This window comes from Dunckerocampus dactyliophorus, chromosome 14, assembly GCF_027744805.1.
Source record: "Dunckerocampus dactyliophorus isolate RoL2022-P2 chromosome 14, RoL_Ddac_1.1, whole genome shotgun sequence".
Classification (NCBI taxonomy): domain Eukaryota; kingdom Metazoa; phylum Chordata; class Actinopteri; order Syngnathiformes; family Syngnathidae; genus Dunckerocampus; species Dunckerocampus dactyliophorus.
In genome coordinates, this window is record NC_072832.1 from 8,985,728 (window position 1) to 8,998,014 (window position 12,287).

General features: G+C 42.1%; 2 protein-coding genes across 3 annotated transcripts in view; one reads left to right on the forward strand and one right to left on the reverse strand.

Moving 5' to 3' along the window:
• Positions 1-12,287, reverse strand: part of cdh23 (cadherin-related 23) — a 204,952-nt gene that overhangs the window by 38,151 nt on the left and 154,514 nt on the right. The window contains exons 27-37 of one of the 2 annotated variants that reach the window (XM_054798231.1): positions 10,532-10,680; positions 5,674-5,734; positions 5,335-5,483; positions 5,069-5,204; positions 3,860-4,248; positions 3,675-3,776; positions 3,054-3,056; positions 2,829-2,978; positions 2,541-2,669; positions 1,100-1,228; positions 756-983 (exon numbers count right to left, since the gene is read on the reverse strand). In XM_054798231.1, the coding sequence (XP_054654206.1) occupies positions 756-983; positions 1,100-1,228; positions 2,541-2,669; positions 2,829-2,978; positions 3,054-3,056; positions 3,675-3,776; positions 3,860-4,248; positions 5,069-5,204; positions 5,335-5,483; positions 5,674-5,734; positions 10,532-10,680 (1,625 nt within the window). Of the gene's footprint in view, positions 1-755; positions 984-1,099; positions 1,229-2,540; positions 2,670-2,828; positions 2,979-3,053; positions 3,638-3,674; positions 3,777-3,859; positions 4,249-5,068; positions 5,205-5,334; positions 5,484-5,673; positions 5,735-10,531; positions 10,681-12,287 lie in introns of those variants that run through there. The other variant, XM_054798229.1, reaches the window with a different exon arrangement.
• Positions 8,461-10,465, forward strand: LOC129193703 (uncharacterized protein C10orf105-like). Its single transcript, XM_054798234.1, has 2 exons — positions 8,461-8,563; positions 9,524-10,465. Exon 2 carries the CDS (start codon positions 9,536-9,538, stop codon positions 10,022-10,024), a length of 489 nt encoding a protein of 162 aa, XP_054654209.1. The 5' UTR covers positions 8,461-8,563; positions 9,524-9,535; the 3' UTR covers positions 10,025-10,465.

The window sequence follows — 12,287 nt, forward strand, 5'->3', positions numbered from 1 at the left end:
ACGCAAGCTCACTGAAGTTTGGACACCTCACTGTGCGACTGTCGCAGACATACAATAGTTAACAGAGAAATCACACAGTCACGTAACACCGGCATAAAAAACATATCTCAGCACAATGTCCTGTACAGACACGTACGAGCTACAAAACATTTATCTTCCTCTTTTTGAAAATATGACTTGTGGCTTTTGTTCTTTGCAAAGGTGTTTCCTGTTCTGTCAGAAATTCACCAACTTCACAGTGAAGTCTTCTGTGAACTGAGTGTGATCCCATCTCTAAATGTGGGCCATCTACTTTTATGCTGCATTTGCATCTTTTCTGCATCTGTGCGGCGTGATATTGTATTACAAGGAAAGACCACTAGAGGGCATAATTTTTCATTCTTAATCTTCATAGGCAATTAATGTATTGCAGATTGGGCTTGGCCCTTTAGTTTCCTTTGAATCTCAGTTTTTCACCAACTTTGCACCCCAGCGTACAAAACAAGTGCCATAAAGGTATTGTTAGATGAGTGTGGTGTAGGAACAAGTACACGGAGCCCTGACCTGAACTACAAATACAAAAACACAAATAATAATGGAAGCCTTTATAGTTGCAAAAGGGCCCCGCAATTCCATTTTTAGTTCCTTATGTGATAATGACTGGCTGTCCAAACAGGTTTTTCCATTAAGCCTAAGTAAAATTATATTTTCAGAAATGTAAAAGCATTCCTTTTGGAGAAAATGCTTTGATTACCAGATTTTTTTTTTTGCCTTACCGACAGAGGAGGCGTGCCATCATCCTCAACAGTCACAATGAGTCGATACTCCTGCTGACGCTCTCGATCAGGAGGGGCGGGCCGTGTCACCATCTCTCCTGTCATGCGGTCCATGCGGAAGGTCAGGTCTTGGTTTCCGGCAGTGATGTAATAAAACAGCATGGCATTAGGGCCCGTGTCCTGATCGGTAGCCATGACACGCAAGACTGATGTGCCTCCACCAACATTCTACATTTGGAACCATGAAATAACACATTCATTATTGGTGGAATTACCACTGAATAGAAAAACCATTGTAATCCAAAAGTGCAAGTGAGACCATGCTCTCTGCGTTTCTCTCCCACCTCGCTTATGCTGACGTTGTAGCCTCTTTGACTCTCAACAACAGGTGCATTGTCATTGACGTCGAGGATATTGATGGTGAGGGAGTGGTCTGTGTGTCTGGGAGGTGAGCCGTTGTCGATGGCGCGCACCTGCAACAGCATACAAACGGTATACACGACTGCGCATTCAGGTGAAGAATATAAACACACACAGCAAAGCGCATGTCTGTCTTCTCTAAAGTAAACACAAAGTTTCACTATTAAATCAAATTTCTCTTGTGCGTATGACATGACGTGTCCAAAACACAATTACAGTTTTAGAGAACACCTAAACAGCATGTGCAATAAACATACAGGTGGTCCTCGGGTTATGTTCCGTTCCTAGACTGTGATGTGAGTCGAGGTTTGGTGTAAGTGGGACCTTACACTTAAATTATACCTAAATTAATTTTTTCTCAATAAATTAATAAATTAACCCTGTTTTGTGGTTAAATACGGCCTATTATTATTTAAAAATATTCATATTTAAGCAAATTTGACAAATTCTAGGCCTAAATTAAGCATTTTCATGCATGAAAATGGCTAAATGAATGAAAATATAAATATCAGAAGACGCATTCAAAGACGTGATATGTAGTATTCTACACTGTTCACTAGGTGTCAGTAATGTTACTGTAGCGATGGGTGTATTGCGTAGTTCTGAGCTGCTGTTTAGAGTGTGGGCTATAGAGGGCAGTGACGTTCTGCATGCTGGGTTAGTGCTAGCTCTTAGGAAATAAGAAGAGAACTAGGACGTGTTGAACTGTTCGTGCTGTGTTTTGAGCATCTCCCTGTAAGACATAGTGTCCTGCGTCTATATTTCAGATAATAAGGCTGACTAATTCGCAGCCATCCTCATGTAGTGTCATCCATCCACCATTACATTACATTGATGAGACAATAGCCACCGCAGGAAAATCAACAAGGAACTCTACCAATGCTAATGTGTCTATGTCTAGGTTAGGTTTAATTTATTTCTAATATGTCTCATTTTCTGTTATAATGGCTACTATATTGGGTAATATGAGCGTAAAGGTGACTATAGCGGTGTTATTTCATATCTAGAGAGCTCTAATAATGTTAAAAACCGTATTAGAATATCCTAAACAGATTTCTGAAAACATTCCACTTATAAAAAAGGGATCCTACTTTGCAGAAATTGAACCAATTAACGGTGATAAACGAGGGATTATTATACATAGAGGTCAACAAACACAAAGTCATGTATTTTCTCCCGCAGCTTTACACTATGAGTCCTTTTGTCGTCTTGTTTTTGCCTGGTTGTACAGTGATAAAAAATGATGCTCTCAAATACTGTATTTTGGGAAAAAAATATTAAACAGTAATTGATGACACTTACGAAAAAAGTAAACAATGTGTGTAAGACGTGTGCAGTAAATATTGTCACAAATAAACTTGCGACCTTGAGCAGGTAGCGATCCACAGCCTCTCTGTCCAGAGCAGCATTGACATAGACCTCCCCGTAGGTGTGATTCACTGTCTTGATCTTAAACACATCTTCCATATTGCCTGCGACTAGAGTAAAATTGACCTATGACAACATGAGACGTAATAAAGAAAGAGACAAATAGATGAATAAATGAAAATGTCCCACAGCTCATCACGTCGGAGTAGCTGTACAATCAACATCTTCTGAAATGTTCTGAAACTGCAATCATTCAAATCAGAGGGGACCTTTATTTCCTCTTACCAGTCCATTAAGTCCAGCATCCCTATCTCTTCCAAGCACTACAGCCACTTTCTTCCCCATGGGGGTATTTTCCAGAATGTCCACTGAAGTATCAGATGTGATGTCAAACTCTGGACTGTTGTCATTCTCATCTAGTATGGTGATTGACACCTGCCAGTAGACAAGGTCAGACGGTAAGAAAAAAAACACAGCTGAGATAAATTAAATACATTAACAAGGTCTTACCTTCTGTTGTTCCAATACGAGATGCAGAGAACATAATAATGATGTCATTCAGTTTCACACAGCAATAAAAGTATCATTTTATGTAATCATATTGGTAAATGGTCTTTCACTTGTGTAGCGCTTTTCCATCTGCAAGGCACTCAAAGCACTTTGACACTGTTAGCACATTTTCCTACTGATGACACAGCATCAGGAGCAACTGGGGGTTCAGTATCTTGCTCAAGGATACTTTGACATGATTACGGGAGGATGGAGGATCAAACCCGCAACCTTCAGGTTGGGAGGCGACCACTCTACCGCCTGAGCCATGCCGCATAACACATTGACTAATATATTCTTATATGCCAATGACATTATTAAGAGGTTCAAATAACAGCTTGATCAAATGACAGGTTGATGGAAAGGTTCTCAAGTTTTTCCACACCAATGTCACCCAATGGACCTTATTTTGTACGCTGGGGCATGCCCAGGCTGGAATAGTAGTTCTTCCCAGTCTAAAACTAGACAATTGTCCAAAATGTCTTGGTGACATGAAGAACAAAGATTCAGGTCACTGACTAATTACATGTTCAATACCTTTGTCTTTATAGCTGACATCTATTCAAAGGCAAGCATCCATACCACAGTTGAGTCTTTTTTAGGGCCTCCATCATCAGCTACGACAGTCAAGGTGTACGTATCACCCTTCTCTCTGTCCAGCAGACCTGTAACTGTGATCCGGCCCTAAAACATCAACATAATGCATCTCACCATCCATACAAACCTAGATCAAGACAAAAAAAACGGAATAAAAGCTATTTCCTCACTGTGACGCTGTCTATCTTGAAGAGGGCCAGGGCTACAGGAGATGTATCAGGATCAAACCTATAAGTCAGCTGGTTCAAGTTGTCAGCTGATTGGGCCTGCACCTGAACCACCTCTGTCCCCGTGGCAATATTCTCATGCAGTGACGCTTCATAACCAGCTGAGAAGAAGGCCACCGCCTCATCCAGTTCATTGAGTAAAGTGACATAAACCGTGCAGAAGCCTTGGTGGAACGGTGGCGCCTGATCAGTGGCCGAGACATTCATCAGATAGGTGGTCTTGGTCTCATAGTCCAGATAGTCCACTGTGGTAACCAGGCCTGTGCTGACGTCCACTTCAAACTTGTGATCCGAGCCGGACACAAGAGCGTAAGCTACCGCTCCACCATCGCCTGACCAGAGAGAAAATGCGTGGTTGTTTCTTTCAGCAGTTCAGGAGTCCCAGAATAAAATCCTACAGCATTTTAAGCTATATTATCCACCTTTTCCTCAAAACAATGATCCCAAGAAGAGGGCATAGACGTCATAACAGCTCCTCTTGTGGACCTGATACAGTGATACCTCAGTTTTCGTTATCGGCAGACACGGTGATGAGTGGCGAAGGGACAGCCACACGGACACCGCCTTTGTGCTTTGCTATGAGTTATTTCTTGAACTCAATATTTCTCAACTTCTTTATCAAAGTTCTGGCACTTGCCACTATCTTTGGCCCCATGGTGGCTTATTTTGCAGCCATACTAAAAAAAAGTATATAGTACAGTATAGCATGGTTATAGAACACATAGCCTCAACATGGTCAACAAAACTGCTGTGTTTGCTAGGCTCCAAACTGTTTAACCTTGTTTAAATGTATTTCAAAGGGAAGTGGAGGAAGAGTAAAGTGATTTTTGGATTTTAATTTTACTATCTCTGGATATAAATCAGATGGAGCTAAATACATTCATGGTCAAAAATACTAGCATGCCAAAGATGCCAACATTTTTGGCCATGCCTGTAAGGAATGCAACTAAATCAGCCTAATTTAGACAGCCATGGCCAAAAAGATTGGCATCGTTGGCCAAAATCATTGGCATCTTCGGCATGCCGATATTTTTGGCCATGACTGTATAAAAAAATGTCACCTTGCACACGGGTGAGTGCTATGGAACCAATAAAGTCAACTCAGAGAACCAATAAGCTCCAAGTCCTTCACTCTCTTCCCATTGAACTCACCGGTGTCAGGATCTGTAGCACGAACCACAATCACAGAGGTGCCAATTCCTGCAGTCTCCCTCAGGCCAAGGCGGTTGTACTGTTGCTGTGTAAATTCTGGCACCTCATCGTTGGTATCGTCCACATACACAATCACCTGTAGAAGTTATGAAATACAGTATACCAGAGACCTACAATAAGTCTACTGGACATAAACAGGTGGGTAAAGTAGAGTGTGTATACTGGCTGTGTGAAGCACAAGCATCCCTCTGCATGCGTCTGCTCACCCTCACAGAGCTCCTCATGCTGCCTTCGTCACTGTTGTAGGCTTCCACTTCTAACACATGAGAGCTGCTGGTCTCTCTATCCAAAGCCCGGCGGCCTCTGGTCAGCAACCCTGTTTGTCTGTCGATGCTGAACATGTTGTGACTGTTTCCTGAATCCAAAAGAAGTCAAACTAAAATAAACATTTCAGCAAAGAAACTATTTTTCCAGTGTGCATAATTTCTCTAGAGATAACTTTGTGAGTCATCGTCACCTACTTGACTCACAGACTCTAAATCAATGTATTTTCCCTGATACATTTGCATGGTGAGTGAAGATGCATAAAAAAGTAACATTTATACCAGTGACAATCCTGTAGAGGACAAGACCGTTTTCCCCCTGGTCTGCATCTGTAGCTTGTACCTGTACATGCACACACAGAGACAAAAACTGGCTTTAACAATTTAAATGCACTCCTGTGCAGAGGTCTTAGGTCACCACTAATTTTGTTTTTTCTTCACAGCAATTATTTTGACACCATTAAAACCTTAAAGAGGAAGGGAGCTAATAAAGTAATGAATCCTAACACTGGCCTAGTGGTTAGCAGGTTGGCCACACAGTCAGGAGATCGGGTTCGAATCTCCGCTGGGCATCTCTGTGTGGAGTTTGCATGTGCGTGCGTGGGTTTTCTCCGGGTACTCCGGTTTCCTCCCACATTCCAAAAACATGCATGTTAGGTTAAGTGGCGACTCTAAATTGTCCATAGTTATGAATGGGAGTGTGAATGGTTGTTTGTCTATATGTGCCCTGCGATTGGCTGGCGACCAGTCCAGGGTGTACCCCGCCCCTCGCCCGAAGTCAGCTGGGATAGGCTCCAGCATACCTGCGAGGATAAGCGGCATAGAAAATGGATGGATGATTCACAATTATATTCAGTCACGTCCCAGACAGAAAGTACAGACATGTTTCTGTATGAGTTGGCATACAATTAACTAATTATAAAATGAGCTGAGATAACAACTTAAAAAATCTGCAAGTTAAGTTTTTAAATTTTTTTTATTTCCAAGTTAAGTCCATTAACTCAGTTTAAACAAGACTGCTCAGTCTGCGTGTTTCTTAAAGCTGAGAAAAAACCCCCCCTGCGACTGATTCCCAGGGATGTGCATTTTTCTAGACTTGACACGATGAGATTTAAAACTTTCTCAAACTGTAAACATTGTTCAACACACAAGCTTCATCAGCTTATTACTTTTCAAAAAGGTATGTGATGTTAAACACATTGTTTTGGTGCAAAATTTGCCACAATAGTGTTTATATTATGAGTCTCATTGGCAAGTATGCATTTACATCAGTATGTCCTCGGGGCAAGAAGGACTGTGTGGCAGGCCTATCTCTTGTTGAGCCATAGGAAATGTTTGCCTGGAAGTACGTTAGCTTTTTATGCATCATTTGGTTAAGTGGAACATACATTTAATTGTGTAATTGTGTCATATTTGGAGGTGTTGTAAATCGTAAATGCAAGTCGATATCGCGTATATTAAATTTCCAATGTAAATTACCATTGAGCTAGCACATTTTTTAAATGCATTTAATTTATGTTGAATGTCACAGATAAAGTATTTATATCTTATCTAAGTCATGATTCGGTATCTTCCGTTTTCTAGTGTTTCAAAGTAAATGCTTTGAAATGGAACTCAACCGGAGTATTTGAGAACCTGTTATCTGTCTGCGGAGCTAGCAAGAAGAGACCAAACATCACCCACTGGCTGACACTTTACCCCGCCCGCGGCCCAGGGGGCGCGGACCACTTTTTGAGCAGCAGTGTATTGAAGGAACGGTCCATCCCACTGAATCATACTGGCACCCCCTGTCTATTTGGTATCCTCTATGAACCAGGAAGTAGAACTAACAAACACTCGGACAAGCAAACGCAAATCCACTCCACAATTGTTTCGGTAAAAAAAAAAGAAAATCTGCCTTGATTGGCGTCTACATTTTACTACCTGACATTGTAGTTGTACTATATGTGGTCGTTAAAGTGTCGCTACAACACATCCGACTGCACCCTAAGACCTTTTCACAGTACTGTAGATTGAGGATTATAGACATTACCAAAAACAAATCTATACAAACCTTTCTGCAAAAAATAAAAAGCATATTAATGCAACTCACTTAAATAGCTTTCCTGTCTATTTGAGCTTATTGCATGCACATCTCTCATGTCCTTGTTCGATACAGTCCACCCGATCGTTTTGCACATCCAGCCGTTTCCACAGACATACAGTGTAGACAAAATCTGTTGACAGCCAGTGCCTTGTTGCCACAACAACACAGCGATCTTCAACGGCGAGGCAGTGAGCAGGTATCACTCTCTTTCTGCGTCGCAGGCGCACATCCAGAAACAGCAAGAAGTCGAGCACAGACAGCATGGCTCCTTGGAGCATCCGCTGATAAATAGCACAGCACGCTTGAATGGACCATGTCATGAGACTGACTTCTGAATCCAGAGAGATGCTGGCACTAGATAAGGCTGACTTCATGGCCTCGGTGCTCTCCTCTGTGGATATGTCAAAACCCACAGTGACACTCACAAAGTGCATATTCAGTTGCATAAGGATAGACTTTCAAGCACTTCAGCATGTGCTAAGGTACGCACACACACTGTGTCTCCCTCTCTCTCTCTCTCACTCACACACACACACACACACACACACACACACACACCTCTCTCTTTGTCCTTCTTTGCTCTCTCTCTCTCTAGCACAGTGAAGAGGGGCCCAACTTCAGTCTCATTAGCTTTATAAAGAGATGTGGAGAAAGAGGAGGAGAGGGGAGGGTTATAGGAGGGAGAAAAAGGAGACCAGGGGGTCAGATTGGTGAGTGATGAATAGGGTATTACACAGTGGACTGTACCACTTAGGCCATCAAAGGGGGTGCATGGTGTGTACGAGTATATTACAAAGCCAGATGTTGTATGGGTAAACAAGTAGTGTCCCCGCAATTAGTTGTCAATCACTATGTCTCAGCGGCGCCGTTGTACTCGCTTTGCCGGGACTGAAACAAACGTGAACGGTTGAATCTCTGATGCCATGACCCCCATTTTACCCCCTTTTCCTTCCTGTTCCCGTCCTTTTTCCCCAGCATTTTCCCCTCTCTGTCTCTGGGAAAGCAGCAGTTTTAGGGGGGGAAGCCAAGAAACGAGTCTGACCTCAGTTACAAGAAATTGCAGTTTCCAAAGAGTGAAGTGTGGCTGTGAGTAGTATATTTAATTTTTTTTCTTGCTCATATATAATCACTGCAGGGAAAAACTAAAATGTTGATTTTTGGAGGTCTTGAGAGATAGATAGATAGAATTCTTCCAGTAAGAAGCCTGTTGGGGTGTAAAGAACTGTATGTGCTTCTCTATTAGGACTTTAGGCTCAACATTTATCACTTATTTCGACATATTGCACACCCACTTTTTTCTTTGAGGCAGTTAATAACGGGCGACACCTCACATGAATGACCATAAGAGAAATTACAAGACTTTTCAAAAACATGCAAAAACTGAAACATGCTTATGCAAGTATTGCAGAGTGAGTGAGCGCTCCAATGTGGAGTACCAGTAATATACGACACAGAGTAGGTGCTTATGTCGCTGACTAATGAAGTGACTCTTTAACAAGCCTCTTGCTTCACTGGCCTATCTCACAGCTTTTCCTGGCATTTGCTCTTAAAAATAATTTCACGTCCCAGTGTGTTTCCCTTAAACCGATAAGCTATGCTTTGTCTCCGCTGAATTAAGGACGATGACATTTACAAATGTTACAATGCTAAAGATGGGGGCGCGGAGAATGAAGGGGGGGATAACTGGAGACCGGGTCGGACGAGGTGGGCGCCCAATTTGTTTTGCACATACGAAAGCCTGTCAAGCACTGGCTATTTTCTAACCTTGATTTAATGGCTCCATAATTGCTGCAAATGCCACACACTTGCCACATCTGCATATCTATACAGACATCAATGATTTATTTGTGCATGTGTGTGCATATGCATGTGTAATGCAAAGCCCTTGTGTGTATGATCCCAATCAAACAAGCCCCTCAGTAGACCTACTCAGCTTGGTTCCACTTGGCTGGTGAGGCAAAACTTGCATAACAAAGAGAGCTGACACGTGAAATATGAAACCATTTGTCACAGAAGTTGAAACCTCATGGTGCTTTCTTTATCCAGGTCCACAACAACATGAACAACAGTGATCCGGGAACCAACTTGATCTATTCCGCCACCACAGAACACACAGTGTTCAATCAATCAAACGCCACAATCTCCCCCACCATCTCACTCCCATCGCCCCATTCTTCAGACAGCCATGACCCAGAATTCACGATTATGGTGGTGCTGGGTTTATCGCTGCTGCTGGCAGGGTTGGCAGTCTTCCTGGCAGTGTGTCGACCCTCTGAACAGCAAGAGGAGAGTGAGGCGGGCTGTAGCCCAGGAGAGAAACTGAATCACAGAAGAAGCCAGACTAGTGAACCACAGCTTAAGGTGTGGAGGAGGCTGGGCTCCTATAGACGCTCGTACAATCTCTCCTTCAGAAGACCCCCCTATCGGAGGCCGCATGGGAGCACACGTGCCTCACGGTCTCCTGGCACACGGACAGCTCAACCGGGGGTCAGCAAGGAGCCCCAGCTTACCACGCCTTGTCTGTATGACTATGTCACTGAGATCTAGCTAAGGACTGAGTGTTGTTTTGGTGTTTCAGCATCATTTACACACTGGATGAGTTTTGCCTTACAAATATTTGCTCATGTTCCTCCTTTTTCATCTCTAACAGTTGGAAGTGCTTTTCTAAGCATTTTTTTTGCACATAGTTTCACACAATGTAAGAATTGCAACAAACAATCTGTTCATTGAGTTTTCTCAAGAAGCAAGCATCATTAAAAGAAGAATCAGTTCAGCAACTCAAATGTGACTCAAAATTTAACATTGGCTGTAAAACGTACAAAGCAACAAATTTATTAGCGATCCCTCACAGACTTATTCACCCTCTGGTCAACCACATATATTGGTACTAATACAAGTACAGAAGGATGGATCTGAATACTGAAAGGATACATGCAACTAAAGCCCTATGACTTACTATTTTGTGTGATTGTTGTTACATTGAAAAATAAAGTGACTTTTTCAAAATTTCACCCCCATTTATATGTTTTTGTTTTGTTTTGTTTTTTTTTTTACCTGGAGGATGCTGGCTCCCTGCGGCACAGTCTCTAGTATGCTGGTCTCGTAGCTGTTTTGGAGGAAGATGGGTCTGTTGTCATTAACATCCTGCACCTCTATAAACACAGTGGCTGTGCCTGTCCTCCTGCTGCCCGCTGGCCCGTTGTCTGGGTGCACAAACAAAACCATTTACTTACATCTCTGCACAGTTCTAATAGGGTAGGTATGGCCTACTTTTAGGTCCAACATCACCACGGACATGATGAAGCCAATTCTGTGTTAGCCTGCAATCAGCCTCAATATTAGGTGCAATTTAATAACCTGATGAGGTCTAATTTAGGAGCTCTATCAAAAATGCTGCATTTACAAAAATAATAATGATCAGTTTTAACACTGTGAGAGAGGTATCGATTCACTTCTGTCCACAAAATGTACTTAATCAGTTTCCATGAAATCCTTTGAAGCGATGGGGGGAAAATGCCCAAATTTTTTATTAGTAGACGCTTACATGCTCCATTACAAACTTAACTATAAAGAGTGCTCACTTGAACTTTATTGCAAACTTCAGGAGCAGGTACAATCATCATTACACACGCTGGCTCGACTCACTTTCTGTTATGTGTCTGCCTTAAACCGTTCCCCCTGCAACCGTGTTAAAGGTTCCTACCTTTACTTTACAATCCTATTGTAACAGTCACCACATTCATACTTTGCTACAAGTTCTTTCTCGAATTCAGTAGTGTTTCTCACCTTCTTCGTCAAAGTTCTGGCATGTGCAACTTTTTTGCAGCATCATTTGATTAAAAAAAAAAAAAAAGCACAGATTTGTCCAACATTCAGAAACTAGGCCTCACCAGCCATTGCCGCAGAGGCAGAGACAGATACAGAGTTGTTCATCGTTCTCTGTGCATTCTATGAACAAATAAACCCACACACATAATAAAGATGATTAAAGGATTTCCTGGCTGGAATATGTCTATAGTGTCCCAACCACTATTCATTCTTCACAGAGGCTGAGTCACCAATGCATGGATGCTTATTTTGGGGAGTGGACAAGTTTGTTAGACGCAGTGGTTGGCTGAATGATAAGTGAGACAGTGTACGATAACCGAGACATATTTTTAGCAATCGTTTTCATCAAAAAACGAAACCTACGAAAACTGAGGTTCCACTGTAGTTAAGTAAATAGTGCCCTGACACTGACAAAACACACATCAGCTGACAGTATTAACAGCCGTCCCTCGTTTATCGCGGTTAATTGGTTCCAGACCAGATAAGTTGATTATCAAAGCGAAGTAGGAAATTCTATTAATACACCTCTATTAATAAACCTTTTTATGATTTTCTAAATATGATTTTTACCATTATTAGAGCCCTGTAGACATGAAACAACACCCCTACCCTATATTCACCTTTACACTCATATTACTGTTTGTTTCCACCACATTGCACAACTGTAATGCGCAGGCTACGGGATCACTGCAGGGAGAGAGAGGACACGACCACCCCTTTACACATAGCATGCTACCGAGCTAACTAGTTAGCCTCCAATATTTTTTTTTACTTAAGAAAGGGTTTCAAACCAAGTGAGGAAGAAGGACAAAGTAAGATGTCAAAAACTCACCACTTCCACATGGAATGGGAGGAGAACTTTTTTCACTATGTCAGGTCGGACATGCCATAACGGACTCCATGCAGTGTGAAGGTAATATAATATAATGTCATGTCCCATCAATGTAGCATTACTGACACCAAGTAACCAGAATGCTACATA

Bases quoted from the DNA above. Each gene is read 5' to 3' on its own strand.
- LOC129193703 (XM_054798234.1), top strand. From the start codon at position 9,536: ATGAACAACAGTGATCCGGGAACCAACTTGATCTATTCCGCCACCACA.